We start from the raw sequence: 13,889 nt of genomic DNA on the forward strand, positions 1-13,889 counted from the left end.
GGCAAGGTGCACTCTTCTCCATAAGTCTTTAGTGCTTTCGTCGCTTTCTCTCTTTTCCTCACATTCTGATTTGACTCAGCCTCTTCTCTCTCTCTGATTTGACTCAGCCCCTCTCTCTCTCTCTCTCTCTCTCTCTCTTCTCTCTCTCTCTCTCTCTCTCTCTCTCTCTCTCTCTCTCTCTCTCTCTCTCTCTCTCTCTTGAGTCAGTTAAAACGCCTTCTTGATTTGGATTAGTTATTTCATTCACCTCACGTTTTCTCTGTGCTGGCGGTTTGATGACGATATATTTTTCAAGCCGACCAACTTGCCCCTCTTATCTACCTTCCATATACCAACTTGCCATTCATTTTGTCTTTAATCTCATCTACACAAATTATTTAACTACTGTATAAAAAGACCTTTTTACTTTGTTTATCTCAGCTCATAATGTATAGTTGTATACTACCACTTTTAAAAGTTGAATAAGGTTGATGTAAAATCTAAGTAACTATATACTGATTTTTTGGTTTTGGGTGTCAAAATCCACGCCCTCAAACGTGTTACAACCTATATTTTCTAATACAATCTATATTAACTAAATTCATATTAACCTTTCATTTTGCGTGTTCATAGTTACAAAAAATGTAAGGAACTAAATGTTTAAAATTCGCCTGAGTTCAGTTTCTTATAGGAATTAAATGACTTTTCTCTCTAGGCAATTTAGCCTCTTAGGCTATGGCCCAAGTGTTTACCCTTCGGTTTGCTTAAAAAGTCTAAAGGGACAGGTTCTATCAAAATTCTCGAGGAATGATCAAACTATCAGGCCTTTCAAGCCCAATATTGGGTGGGGCAGGAAAGCTCGTAAAATGGGATTTATATTTTGAGCCTGTTTCGAGAAAATTCGCAAGGAGATGCATTCAACTGCAGTTAAAAATCTCATTTAAAGTACACGCGTAATCGTCAAAGATAGAATTAGACTTGCCATTAAAGAGTCGTATTCCGTTTCGCATTGACCTCACAACCAAGTTACATCGAAAGAGTATAGTCGGAGTTTTAATTTCGCGCCGGGATTGTACCGCCAAACGTTATATACCTTTATTTATGACGTTAAAAAATTTATTCAGCAAACGTCAAAAAAAAAAACCAAAAGCATGAATCTTTCAGTCAACAACGACAAGCTTGCTATACTCTTCCTTTGATATAGCAGCCTCCATAATAGCCATGGGATTAATCTCTCCATCATTATCCAAAAACATCTTGATCAGATTCTTCGAAAACCCACTCACCAACGCTACTCCCTTCTTGCTCCCACTCACCGGGGTCGAACTCGAGTCCCTCAAGTTCCAAAACACTATCTCCGGCACCACGTCACCGTACCCTGCCTCCCTATACTTTATAGCAATCGCCTCGTAGTCCGTTTCCCATGTATTCGCGACCTGTCTAGTACCACCATAATAAGACACCGAAGACGAGGTCGCGGCTTGATCAAACTCCATGTCGCTGAACACGAACACTCTCTTGATCATCTCCTCCGGCTTCAACCTCCCATCGACGGCAACTTTGAGAATCAGATCAAACACCTTCTGAAAATCAGTGTTCATCCCCCACTTCATCCTCCTCACGAACCTCGTCTTCGTCCTCAGATCATCTCCCTCCACCACCTGAAGCTCGGGATCGCCGCTGAACGTTATCATCTTCCCTCTCCACGGCTCCTCCGTCAGCTCCGAGATGAGAAGCCCCAAGGCGACGGAGACCTCCATCGGATCCCCGGTCATGGACCCCGAGACGTCGGAGATCGCGATGCAGCTCGTTAAGGAGCCTTTCTTCTTTAAATCGTCCACCATTCGTTTCCACTGCAGCTCGACGACTTGTCCGCCGTCGCCTCCTTCCAGCTCGCCGATGATCTCGTGAGGTAAGACAGCGCCGGCGGCGATCTTGGTATTCCCTTCTCTCGCGTCGGCTAGATACTTCTGAAACCTCTCCGCGTCGTGGTTTAAGAATATCTCCTTGTAAGACTTCATCGCCACGGAAGCTACTCTGTTGTAAGGGAGAGAGCCCCATTCTTTAGCTCCCATGTAAACCTCTGGTAGCTGCAGAGTCTTTCGTAACGGAACAAGAACTTGTTTCCTTAAGCGGTCACGCACTCTGTACGCGTAGTGAGCTTCCTCCACGCCTTCGTACTCCGGGAAAGATTCGCGAGGGAATATTCTTCTAGCGATGCTCTCGCAGAGAAGAGTCGCTTTGTCGAAGGAAGAGTCCAACGACGGACACCACTTAGCAGCTAAAGAGATCTTGTTCGTTTCTCCAGACGCCAAGAACTCGAGATCTTTCTTTAAGTAGTCTGCGAATAGATCGGAGACGCGTTCGTGGAGGAAACGGTAGTCCGGATCTTGAGAGTATCTAGTGAAAGCTTTCTTCCCCATTGTAATCTTCTCAAGCTTGCGGTCCAATCTAGCTTTCGCCTTCTCTTCTTGGTTCCTCTTCTCAGCATTAGCTATCCTCATCTCCCTCGTAGCCGCCGGCTTCTTACGTCCACGACCCTTATGAGAGGATCTCGACAAATCAATAAAGAAAGGAGCTCTTGCTCTACCTCTACCTCTACCTCTACCACCTCCAGATCGAGGCGCGGAACGACGACCTTTCCTCTGTAGCCATTCAGACTTCTGAACCCTACGGATCTCAAACCCTTTCAGTATCCTATAAAGAATCTCCGGAAAGTCTTTAAAGTATCCAAACTTGGATAAAGAGTCGAGGTTACACGCCAGGGTTTTGGGGTGGCAACCGTGTAGCCACAGCGCCGCCGTGTAAAACCCTTCCTTGTCTGACTTTCCTGTGCCGCGGACTCCGCGAAGGTTACAGATAAGCTTGAGGGTGGTCAAAGCGTCGTGGCTCCAAGCCGTGGAGAGTCTCTGCTCTATTGATTCCTTGGGAGTGCTGGGAACGACGTGGAAGAAGAAGTCGAGGCAAGGGTTACCTGCGGATAGGTAGGTCGCGGCTCCGTTCTCGGTTAGGCCCATGGGAGGAGAAGGGGAGACGTTGACTTTGGTTGACTTGTTGAAGTTTGAAACCATTAGGTCCATGAATGGATCTCTGGGACTAGAGGTCGGGAGGGGAGAGTTGGAGTCTTTAAGCTCCGGGGGACCAAGCAAAGGTGAAGCCATGGTTACTTTAGAGAGAGAAAAAAATGATTTTGTTAGAAGAGAAGGTGATGATGATGAAAGTCGTGAGTCTTGTTGGTTTTATTTATAAAATTCAAAGACTTGGAGATCAAGTTCTTGATCCGTATTTTCCGTGGAGTGGAGGCGCATATAAACCGACGTTTAAAAGTCTCAAAACTTAAAAACTATTTTTGAGCCCAATATAAGGCCCATTAAGTGTGAATCATCTTCTAGAAGGGATGTCTTGGGTTGTTAAGGCCCATTAATTTTCAGTGTATCATCTGTTCTAAAAATGGAATCAATAGTCTGATATGCTTGGATCTGTTTTGCAGTTTGAAACTTGGTATTCTTTTGATACAAATTCACTCTTGGCATTTTTGTTTTTAAGAATTCTTAACTTAAGAAAACTATCAATGGAGGACTAATTTTAGGTGTTTCTTAACATAATCTTTTAACGTAATTTTAATACTAAAATATTGCCTAAGAACCCACTTAGGGGTTACTGCAATGAACATACTTTAAACCGACATTTATGAAAAGACTTCAACCTTAAAACAATTTTGAGCCCAATATGTCTTGGGTTGTTAAGGCCCATTAAGAGTGAGTCATCTTCTAGAAGTAATAGGTCCATATCTCAAAGAGAAAAGTCAGAGGAGAATCCTTCAAATAAAAATCGCAATTCGGACTTTTCCCTTCCGCGTAATTTCCCAGGAAAAATCAAATTTTCGTGGAATCAGCTTCATCCTTTCTTTTATACTTATTATCCTCTCGCTGCTGTGTGCATTTGCTTCATCTCAATCGTTGAAAATGTCGAAAGAAGGAGAACCGGTGATCGGAGTACCGTATTACGCGGGGCAGAACCCGTACCAGGCGGGGATCGTGCCGCCGAACGCTATCTATGGAGATCCGATGGGAGCTCCGATCCAGCAAACGTTTTATCGGGATACTCCTGCTCCTTTCAATTGCCTCTATTGCGGCAATACTGGTCTCACCCATATCAGGTAAACATTATCTATATACAAACCCCTTACACGATTCTTAGATTTTACGGTTTGTAATCGTTCTACGACTTGAGCATGCGATCGTCTATGTGAATCTGCAATAACAATAACTTTGCCAGTGATTTTTGAGTAGGAGATGTTGAATTTCGATTGTTTGAACTTGGCTGCGTCCTTCATTAGCTACACAATAATGTTTGATTGAGATTGATCCACACCACTTCTTGTTGTGCGTGCGTTTATTGTTACATTAATCGAGTTTATTTACTTGAGGATCTCTTCTATTTTTTATAACACCTAGGTGAATGGGTTATTGATTTACGCTATAAGCAACTCATGCAGTTGATCTTTGTGATACATGCTTATATATATATTTGGATTTGAAACAGATCAAAACCGGGTGTAGCTGCTGTTGTGGCTTGCATGACTCCGTTTATGCTTGGATTCTGTTTTCTCTGCCCTTCGATGGATTGCCTTTGGAACAAACAGCATCATTGCCCTCAGTGTGGGAATAAGGTTGTTATTTTAATACGTCTTCTTCTTCCCTTTAGCTCTCGTGATTAAAGAAATGTTCTGATTCAAATGATTGATGTGTCTGCAGGTTGCTGACTTTGAGAAATCAGATCCCTGCCTGGTGATGGATCCGCCGCAGTGGACGCAATCGAGCTTTGCACTCCCTGCTTGACAAGATTGCATTCTTTTCTTCTTCTTGTTAATATTACATGTGAAGTTGAGACCTTGTGTTGCATGTACCTACAAAAAATTGAATATTCAGAATAAACCCTGTAAAATGTGTGAGAAAAGGAATACATTATATACAATTGTCTGTATCGTCCAGTGATTCGTGAATTGAACCGTCTAGTGTTTTGACTCTTGTCCCTTCTTTGGATATCAAACACTTGGCAGATTGATTCTTTTCCTCTCGAGAAACCCACAGGTAAGGATAGTGTGATGGGCTGGGCCGGTCCGATCCCTTTTAAGTCTTTTCGAACCACGCTTGTTATTGCTCTGTTTAATGTTTTTTCAAGCTTATTCTGGTTTTGGGTATACAAGTTCAAATTATAACTGACAAAACCTTGTGAACAAAAAAAAAAAAAAAAAAAACTGACAAAACCTAAATCTTCTCTTTTCCTACATCTTTTTTGAATCTGTTTGAAGTTTGTAGATTTTTTTATCTAAAGATAGACCAGCTAAACAAAATTGAGTCCAATCAAAGTTTAGATGATAGCAACTTCTCATGTCAAAACTGTATTATTGGTTGTGTTTAAAGCCCTAGACAATAAGTATTCTTGTTATACTTCCCTGTCAATAGAGGTCATATAGATAATAGCAACTTCTCTTATGTTAGGATGAAGCATAGTACAAACTATTGACGCATGAAGACTACTTATCAACTACAAGATATTTTACTGTTTTTTGTTTTCTTTCCTCCATTCCCTGTTGGCATAAAGTTTACTCTTTATCTGTTCATTTTGGGTTTTACAAAAGTATTACCCTTCTTATATGAGTCTTTGATAAGGGCAACATCAAGTCATGCAAAGAATCCTTTAGCAACTTGAATAAAGTTTGAATTTTCTTTTTGTAAATGGATTTTGATAGACTAATAAATAGGGAGTTGCGTGCAAAGGTGAAAAGGCAGATGGATTTTTAGTGCAGTACAGATGTGCAATTGTAGTTGTCACCACGCATATGCATTGTCTGCTGGTTATAGCGTTTAAAGCTTAGGCCATCTCCAACCCAACTCCAAAACACTATTTTAGTGTGATTTTGACACAAAAACCTTCTCCAACCCAACACTAAAAATCACACCATTTTAGTGCAACACTATAATTTTACACCAAATTTGGTGTGACACTATTCACCACACTAAAACACTATTCACCCCACTAAAACACTATTCACTTAATTTATTAATAAAATAGACAATTAAATAAATGAAAAATAAAACTATAAATACATATAATATTATAAAATAGCTTTTAGTGTGAAATTTGGTGTTATGGTTGGAGAAAAACTTTTTTTTAGTGCTAAAATTACACTAAAATAGTGTGGTTTTGACACTATAATAGTGTTATGGGTTGGAGATGCTCTTATATATCTCTTCTATTTTGTTGGAATCTGGGAACTATAAAGAGTTGCCTCTTCGGCGTTTGAAGTGGCTTAACTTGTTAGGTTCTTTGGGACCATTTTAGATGTCTATCTATAACAGGAATTTTAATGTTTTGACGAAGTTCTGGGATTAGTTCTTAGCTATAAATGTCTAATCATGCCTCAGAAAAGGGTCTATTAAGGAAGATACAACTGAATCTTTAATGGGGTCCATGGTTTACAATTTTCTCAAGATATTTGTAGAAATTTCTTGAAGATTGGAAAAAAAAGAGGACCACATGGAAGAAAGTTAAACATGTGATGTAAGTAAAACTGCTCCTATATCATACCCATTTGTTATTTGTCATTATGTCTCAGAAAGCTGAAGCTGATCCTCAAGTCACTCCCTCACAAGGGGTTTTGCTTCTTCACACGCTACCTCTACACAAAATATCAAACACTATCTGTTTGGGTATTTTTACCTGTATTTTAATATATAGACCAAAAGATCCAGATTATTTCGGACTATGGATCATGTAGTTTACTTCCCTCTTCATTAATCAGCGTGGAAGTCAGGGCCTGGTCGAGCTCCCATGCTAGATTCAGTTGGTTAAATGGAGTTTGTTTATTTCTTGAACTATAGTATCCGACAGGGTGATAAATAAACATCACGATGCGGTGCGGTTGATGATGATATAAACCTTAAGTAATTCATTAGGGTATTGATTAGGTTTGTGTTGTCATCAAGAAATGAATATGGGAAGAGTCACATCTCTTAGTTTTGCTTAAAGTCTAGGCAACATGTCTTTGGGAGCTGACCTCATTCTCTTCTGTAAATGCTTTGTAATAGGGCTTATGGGATCAGGCAAGAGCCGTAAAGAGATTCTGGCACTAAACCCAAATAAAGGAAAAAAAATGATGAAATAAATTATAACAACTCTTGGGTTTATTCGAGTTTGCTTACCCAACTATGTTCCATCTTGTTTTATGTAGTTTAATTATGGTGTGGTAGTTGGGAGTGAACAAAATACGAAAGGAAAAGGATTTGGGTACAAGAGATCTATATATCTTTTTCTGATGAATGATGATGCATTTTCCCCACCTTCGTAGTGTTTCTTGTGAAATTAATAATAAATCTCAGCTTATTAGTACATCTTGTCTTTAGGTGTCTCTCAACTTCAGTTGCTATAATATTCTGGATTAGCAATTTAACATTTACTTTCTACGTTTGCATTTGTAGTTTTTGTTTGCGTGTAGCTTTGGTTTGTTATTAGTTTTACAATTCACTACCAGAGTAGAGATGTTTCCCTTTTTATAGTTTAAACATTAAGACAAAAGTTAAGTAAATCTAAGGCGAATTATACATACATATTGAATGTGGTTGGTGGAAGTGACACATAACCATGCAATGTGAGTAAGAAAAAGGCGTGTGGGTAATGGCTGATTTGTGAAGATGTGTGGGTCTTAGTCTCAACTCTCAAGTCGCAACCCACTTGGAATTTTATACAAATTTGAATTTCATAAAACAAGTCAGCCTTATACGACTCTTCCCACCTTCTCTTCTTCTTTATTTCTACTCTTTTCTTTAATAAAAATTTCGTGATATGCACATGTATCTGCTAATAAATTTATTAACAAAACGTTTTAGTTTAATAGAATTTCAATTATGTTTTGCCATATTTTGACGTTACTATGTATACCCTATGATTTAAATTTAAAAGTAACGTTGGATATGTTTCAAATCACTTATATATATACACCACACCATGTTTATTAATTCTCTTGTTATTTTTTTTAGTTTTTTATAGAAATTATTATGTTTTTGTTTACAATACATTGAATCAGTTGTTATGGAAGAGTATTATACTATTATATCTATGCAAAAATCGGTGTACTACGCGGGCCATATTCTAACATATTGTCCCTAAACGTATAATCGGAGTCAAAGAAGTAACTTGTGGGCAAAACAGAACAAAACATTTGAACAAATCCACTTTCCACTATTTATAGCAATAATCCCGTACAGAGCATCCAAGAATAAAATTTTCTTCTTTGCGTCGGAAATATATTGTTCACCCTTCCTTGTGGCATACGGAACATGAAAACACAATCCTTATACATATATTAAAAATTGGAAACCAAGTTGTTAATCAATTTGACTCGGTTGATAAGCACTAAGATGATTGGGATTGCTTGCAAGTACAATAAATCGCAACTATATGCTGAGCACCACTACTATCGAATATGTGTGGACTAGTAAGAATTAGCATATATAGGTTACGTATCAGGTAACTTAGTCTTTGCTATTGACTTCAACTAATAAAAATGCCTACACCGACGGGTTTTTTTCTAAATGCATTCTTTCAAAGATTTTTTTCTTAAAAAATAATATTGATTTATACGAATTATATACAAAACAGAATAATTTTGTAATTATAATATGAGTATCTCACTTTTTGTGGAAAATTGCCTATATTTATAGGTTAGGCTTTTTTCCAAGGCATATAAACATTAGTGGAGATGAACGAGCGAGTTATTAATATTATTTTTCAGCAAAAAAAAAGAGTTATTAATATTATCTTGTTTTTAACAGAGTTGTTCCATTAATTCGAATATCTATTTGCGTATTTTTCTTTGGTAGGTTTTGTGTCTCGCTAGGTCGAACATTCATCAGACCGTCACCTAACTTTTCAATTCAGTTACGTAAGGCATAGTAATTCGATGGAGACCCAAGTAACAGATGCTGTTGAAACATAACTCAGTAACTCACATAGAATGTTTTTTTTCAACTGGAGTAGGTTTGAAGATTGGAATGGAATCTATAGATAGAGAGAGAGAGAGAGAGAGAGATTTGATCCTCCTCGAATATATTATCCTTACGGAACTTGGTTCTTAATAGGGATTTTTGAAGCTCTTAATTATGCTCTCATAAAATATGTTATAAATTTCCATCTACTTTAATATTTGAATCGATTCTTGCATAAATCTTTCTTTCTAGTCCTTCCATGTAAAGAATCCTATGACGACAGAGATTGTTTCTCCATATTCGTAAGAAAGAATCGTCAAAGGTGATAAAATCTGTGAGTTTCTATCTTTGTTCTATTTTCTCCTAGCAATACAAATAATCGGACTACAAGACATAATCGGACTGTCGCTATAGAACAACAAAAAGTGAAAATTTTCAACTCTCAGTTTGTTTTTTTCAATCATAGTAAAATAGCATTCGGTAGAAGGTGGGGTAGCTTTTATGTTCACAGTGAAGCATTATAACATGTTTCTTGTCTATATGTTAAATTACCACATGACTGAAATTGCCAAATTGTTACACGGTGAACTCATGAACATCATAGCTAAAAACATTTGATCCCACAAGACAATGTTATTTTTTAATTGGATTATTATAAAAGGTTATGTACCGTAGTACGTAGTTGTTTAGTACTAAGCTACTTGCCTCACTATCCTTTAAATTCAGTGAGCTATATACATATAATTTAGTTCAAATTTAAACATAGCACATAATAAAAATAACAGAAATTACACCCCCCCCCCCCCCCCCCACCAAAAAAAAGAAAAATTAACTTACCACATTCTTTTTTAAAAGAAAATTAACTTACCACTTACAAGTTAGGGAAATATAAAACCTAACCTAAAGCATTTTTATAAGTGGGGACCTTATGTGAAATCAGTTTTTTTTTTTTTCCGTCAAGTTTTTTTTATTAAATAGAAACGGGCCTAGCCCAATAACCTTACAAAATAGCAAGCCCACGGCCCGATTAGCTAAACAAACACCAAGGTAAAAAAAAACGGGCCTTAAGCCCAACAGCCCAAAACCGACACTGCCCAAATCCCACGACACATGTCGGCTTAACTTCTTCTTGTCTCTTACCGGCGGTTCAGCCGACCGGTTCAGAACCGTCGAACTTGTCACGGGGGGCTTCATCGGACTAACCGAAAGCTCATCCCCAACATCAGACGCCATCTCACGACCATTAAAACCGAGACTCGAAACCTCAACTCTCCTTCTCTTGTCGTCGTAACCGATGGTGGAGAGCGTCATCTTCGACCAAGAGCTCATCCTTTTTCCGAGCATACACCTTGACGACAAGATCCATAACACCGTTTCCACCAGAACCCAACTAGTACCCAAACCCAAAGACAACAGGTCCTAACCCGACCGCGTAGAGCAAACGTGAGCCTCTACCCTCCGGAACCAAAACCGACAGCGTAGAGCTGTGTGAGCCTCTACCCTTCGGAGCCAAAACCGACGAAGAAGGAGCATATATTACCTCATCTTCCCGGGAACTTGAACCGGCGTCGGCGAAGCTGAAGGAGCCTCCACCTCCCGGAGAAAAGCCGGCGTCGACGGATCTGTGGTAGCCTCCATCTCCCGGAACCACCACTCGAACATGCAAGCCGATCTTCTCACGCCATGGCCTCCACGCGAGCGCGTCGTCCCTCCAAACGAGGAAACCACCTTCGGATGATGGCTCCAATCCAGAGCTCCGACAAGGCACTCAGTGAAAGGCGACGGAGAAGAAGCAAAAAGAAACATTTTGACGGAAAGAGGAAGGATCCGGCGGCGGCACGGACGCTCACGCGCCGGCCTTACGCCGGATCCGATCTCAGATCTCCTTTCTCTCTCCTTTCTCTCTCTAAATCAACTTTTTTGTGTTTGGCTTTCTTCTTTCTTATGTGAAATCAGTTCACATCATTGTAAACAACCAATAGTTTTTTTTTCTTAGGATCTCAGTTTGAAATGAGTAATTTTATAATTGTGTAGTTTCCACCGAATAATTATGACCTTTTTGACATTAAAAGAGATAACTACTCATCTCACTCTTATTACATTTTCTGCACTTTTGACAAAAAGGCTCTCTTTGACAGCCTCTCCGTGCTATTATTACCCTTTTTAGTTGTAATCCTCCATGCATATATCTAATCATACTTACATAATACACTTAAATGCCATCAAACAATTAAAAAAGTACACCAAAATAGGGTATACACACAGAGACACAAACATATTAATAATTTCACGGTCACGTGCAGAGTGGGAATTTTTCCAACCGTAATAGTTTCCACTTTCATAATCATAATACAAATTTATGTGATTAATAATAACGAGACATTATAAGTTTTTATTAAAATTATGAATGCTTTTAATTTTCGGCATGGGATTGTCATGTCATAAACCTAAACAACGTATAGTAAGCTATTGCTTCTTCATCTTTATTTCAAATGTGTATTTTCGGTTTGTGGTATAGTATCTCCAAGTAAAGAACATACACGTGAAAAAACGTACAATGACTTATAAACGCATATTTATTGCAATTGGTAGATCGTCTGTGACAAGAATTGTAATAAAGTTGATACATTTTTTCATGAAATTCAACTAGTTCATGAAATATATGTTTTAAAAAAAAAGATTTTTTTTTTTTTTTTTTGAAAAAAAAGATTTGAAACAAAGAACAAAGACTCGTTTCCAAGTAAAATGGAAAAAAAAAAAAGCAGAATGGTATTAATATAAAATTGGAAATTATTAAAAGAGTTATTAAAGATAGTCAACATTAAAATTAAATTAAAGATTTCGTCTGAAACTATTGCAACTACTGGTCTCTTCATCAGAAGAGAATATCTCCGTCGTGAGTCCACTTGAAGCGTGGTCGGAAGAAGAAGAGCTTGGCAAAAGGTTCAAGTCTGTGGTCCTTTCTTTTCTCATGAAATCGAAGAAGATTGGTTTAGTTTTATCTTCAGTTTGGTTTGTTGTAATTATTTCAGTATGGTCATTATCATATCTTATATTCCGGTTATCTCCCTCGTCGCCGTCGCTCTTGCTGCCAGCTCTCTTTTTAAGGAAGATACGACAAAGAACCCAGTTCTGAGTAGGACCCATTGAACTCTGCAGAGAGAACATGGAATCTAAATTTTAGTGAAATTGAATGGTGGAGAAAACCGAAGACTGAACCGGAAATTGAGAAAGAGAGAAAGTTGTACCGGAGGAGAGGAAGAGAGACGATATTCGTGCATGATCCAATCGGTTCTTGAGCCATGAGGTGGTTTGCCTTTGTAGAAAACGAGTGTTTTCTTCAAACCAACGATTTGATTTCCTCGAGAGGTCACAACCCGTTTATCAATACCGGTAGCTTTCCAATAACCCGAACCGGTTGCTCGGTTAGACCGGTTCCCATTTGGGTACTTGGCTTCCCTTGTGCTGAAGAAGTACCTCTCCTTCTCCAAATTGCCTGGCAGAAATAGAGAGAGTTTAACAAGCATGAAAGGTCGCTGGTTCGAAACCTAAATAGTACAAAATAGCAAGAACAAAAACCAACCAGGCAAGTCCCAAGGATCAGCTCTGCAAACATCAAAGTCAGGAATGATGGAAGCTGGTAATGGAGAAGACAAGACTTTTCTCTTGAGATACTGAACCACAAGTTCCTCATCAGTGGGATGAAATCTGAATCCAGGTGGTAATCTCATAACACCATTCTTTACAAGTTTAACCTTATCCATAGTTCCAAACAAAGTGGAGAGATAAATCACAGAAGGAGATGGAGGAAGAAGACAGAGTGCGGTGTAGGAAGAGGGAAACATGGATGGTATGTTTATATAAGGTAGTAGACGATATGAACAACTCCTTTTCTTTATTAATTTTCTTATTAAAAAAACAATTGTTTTGCGTAAACCATACTCAATCTTCTTCCTTTTGACGCCATTTGCATAAATCTATCTTTTTCATTTTTCTAATATTCATACTATATTTTTTGTCTTCTCAATTATTATTATTTCTAGTCGGTATCTACCTCCTCTCTTTTTTGTATCTTTCCTCAGTAAAGTGTAAACTCTTCAAACACTAACTTTTTTTACTATAAATAATTGTACATGTAATCTGAAAAGGACTCCTTTTTTAATTTGTTCTAAAATTATAGCGTAATCATACACTCCAACAAATTAACGTGAGAGGTGATAATATTCTGTTTTTTACTACACACATTAACCAACCTAATTAATAAGATGTCCATTCTTTAATTTGCTTGTTGGGTTTAAACGAAATTTTCTTTTTATATAGCGATCAAAGAGCACTATCGTTATTTACATGCTTTCGGCTTTAAGGAGTCCGAGCAGGGTTCTTAATTGCGAGGGCGGGTCCATTCAGGCCCGTCGCGGCTAAAGCGGTGATGATGAGGTCATCTTATGTCATGCTGACAGCCGCACGTATGCATACCCGTTTTGAGATTCAAAATTTTAAACAAAACAAAGACAAACTCCACCGATATTTTATGACGATTATGTGTATAAATTTGTGTAAAATGAGAGGAGGGAGGGAAAATGTGGGGACTCGTCTGGTGGTTATGAGAGGGGGACAAAATCGCAAGCCTCTAGTTTTGAAGTACTTTGGGCAAGGCTTCTCGATAATTAATGTTTTTACAATGTTCAACACGTTAATACATGCAAGCTCATTATCCATCCACATATTTAACTACAATCATATATAATATATCCGATAACATGCCTTATATCTTGACCTACAAAAAAAAATAACATGCCATATTCATTGGAAAATAATAATCCAAGTAAGGATTTTATGAAGGATATGCTTTTTGTGTATAGTCTGATGTTGAAAAAGAAACCTTAAATAACAGACCATGGATACTGATGAGTAGTCGTC

At 38.3% G+C, this 13,889-nt stretch overlaps 3 protein-coding genes across 3 annotated transcripts; 1 reads left to right on the forward strand and 2 right to left on the reverse strand.

Annotated features, from left to right (window-relative positions):
- Window positions 1-1,052: 1,052 nt before the first annotated feature.
- On the reverse strand, window positions 1,053-3,534 carry LOC103846593. The gene has a single exon (XM_009123540.3). The coding sequence runs from the start codon at window positions 3,138-3,140 to the stop codon at window positions 1,140-1,142; it is 2,001 nt and encodes a 666-aa protein (XP_009121788.1). The 5' UTR covers window positions 3,141-3,534; the 3' UTR covers window positions 1,053-1,139.
- A 250-nt stretch (window positions 3,535-3,784) lies between these two features.
- On the forward strand, window positions 3,785-5,009 carry LOC103846594 (GSH-induced LITAF domain protein). The gene is made up of 3 exons (XM_009123541.3): window positions 3,785-4,138; window positions 4,525-4,651; window positions 4,737-5,009. Exons 1-3 carry the CDS (start codon window positions 3,945-3,947, stop codon window positions 4,818-4,820), a joined length of 405 nt encoding a protein of 134 aa, XP_009121789.1. The 5' UTR covers window positions 3,785-3,944; the 3' UTR covers window positions 4,821-5,009.
- Window positions 5,010-11,710: 6,701 nt separating this feature from the next.
- Window positions 11,711-12,890, reverse strand: LOC103846595 (NAC domain-containing protein 83). Its single transcript, XM_009123542.3, has 3 exons — window positions 12,553-12,890; window positions 12,218-12,465; window positions 11,711-12,122 (listed from the first exon to the last, which is right to left on the reverse strand). Exons 1-3 carry the CDS (start codon window positions 12,812-12,814, stop codon window positions 11,802-11,804), a joined length of 831 nt encoding a protein of 276 aa, XP_009121790.1. The 5' UTR covers window positions 12,815-12,890; the 3' UTR covers window positions 11,711-11,801.
- Between the last annotated feature and the right edge of the window lie 999 nt (window positions 12,891-13,889).

Source organism: Brassica rapa, chromosome A10, assembly GCF_000309985.2.
Source record: "Brassica rapa cultivar Chiifu-401-42 chromosome A10, CAAS_Brap_v3.01, whole genome shotgun sequence".
Classification (NCBI taxonomy): domain Eukaryota; kingdom Viridiplantae; phylum Streptophyta; class Magnoliopsida; order Brassicales; family Brassicaceae; genus Brassica; species Brassica rapa.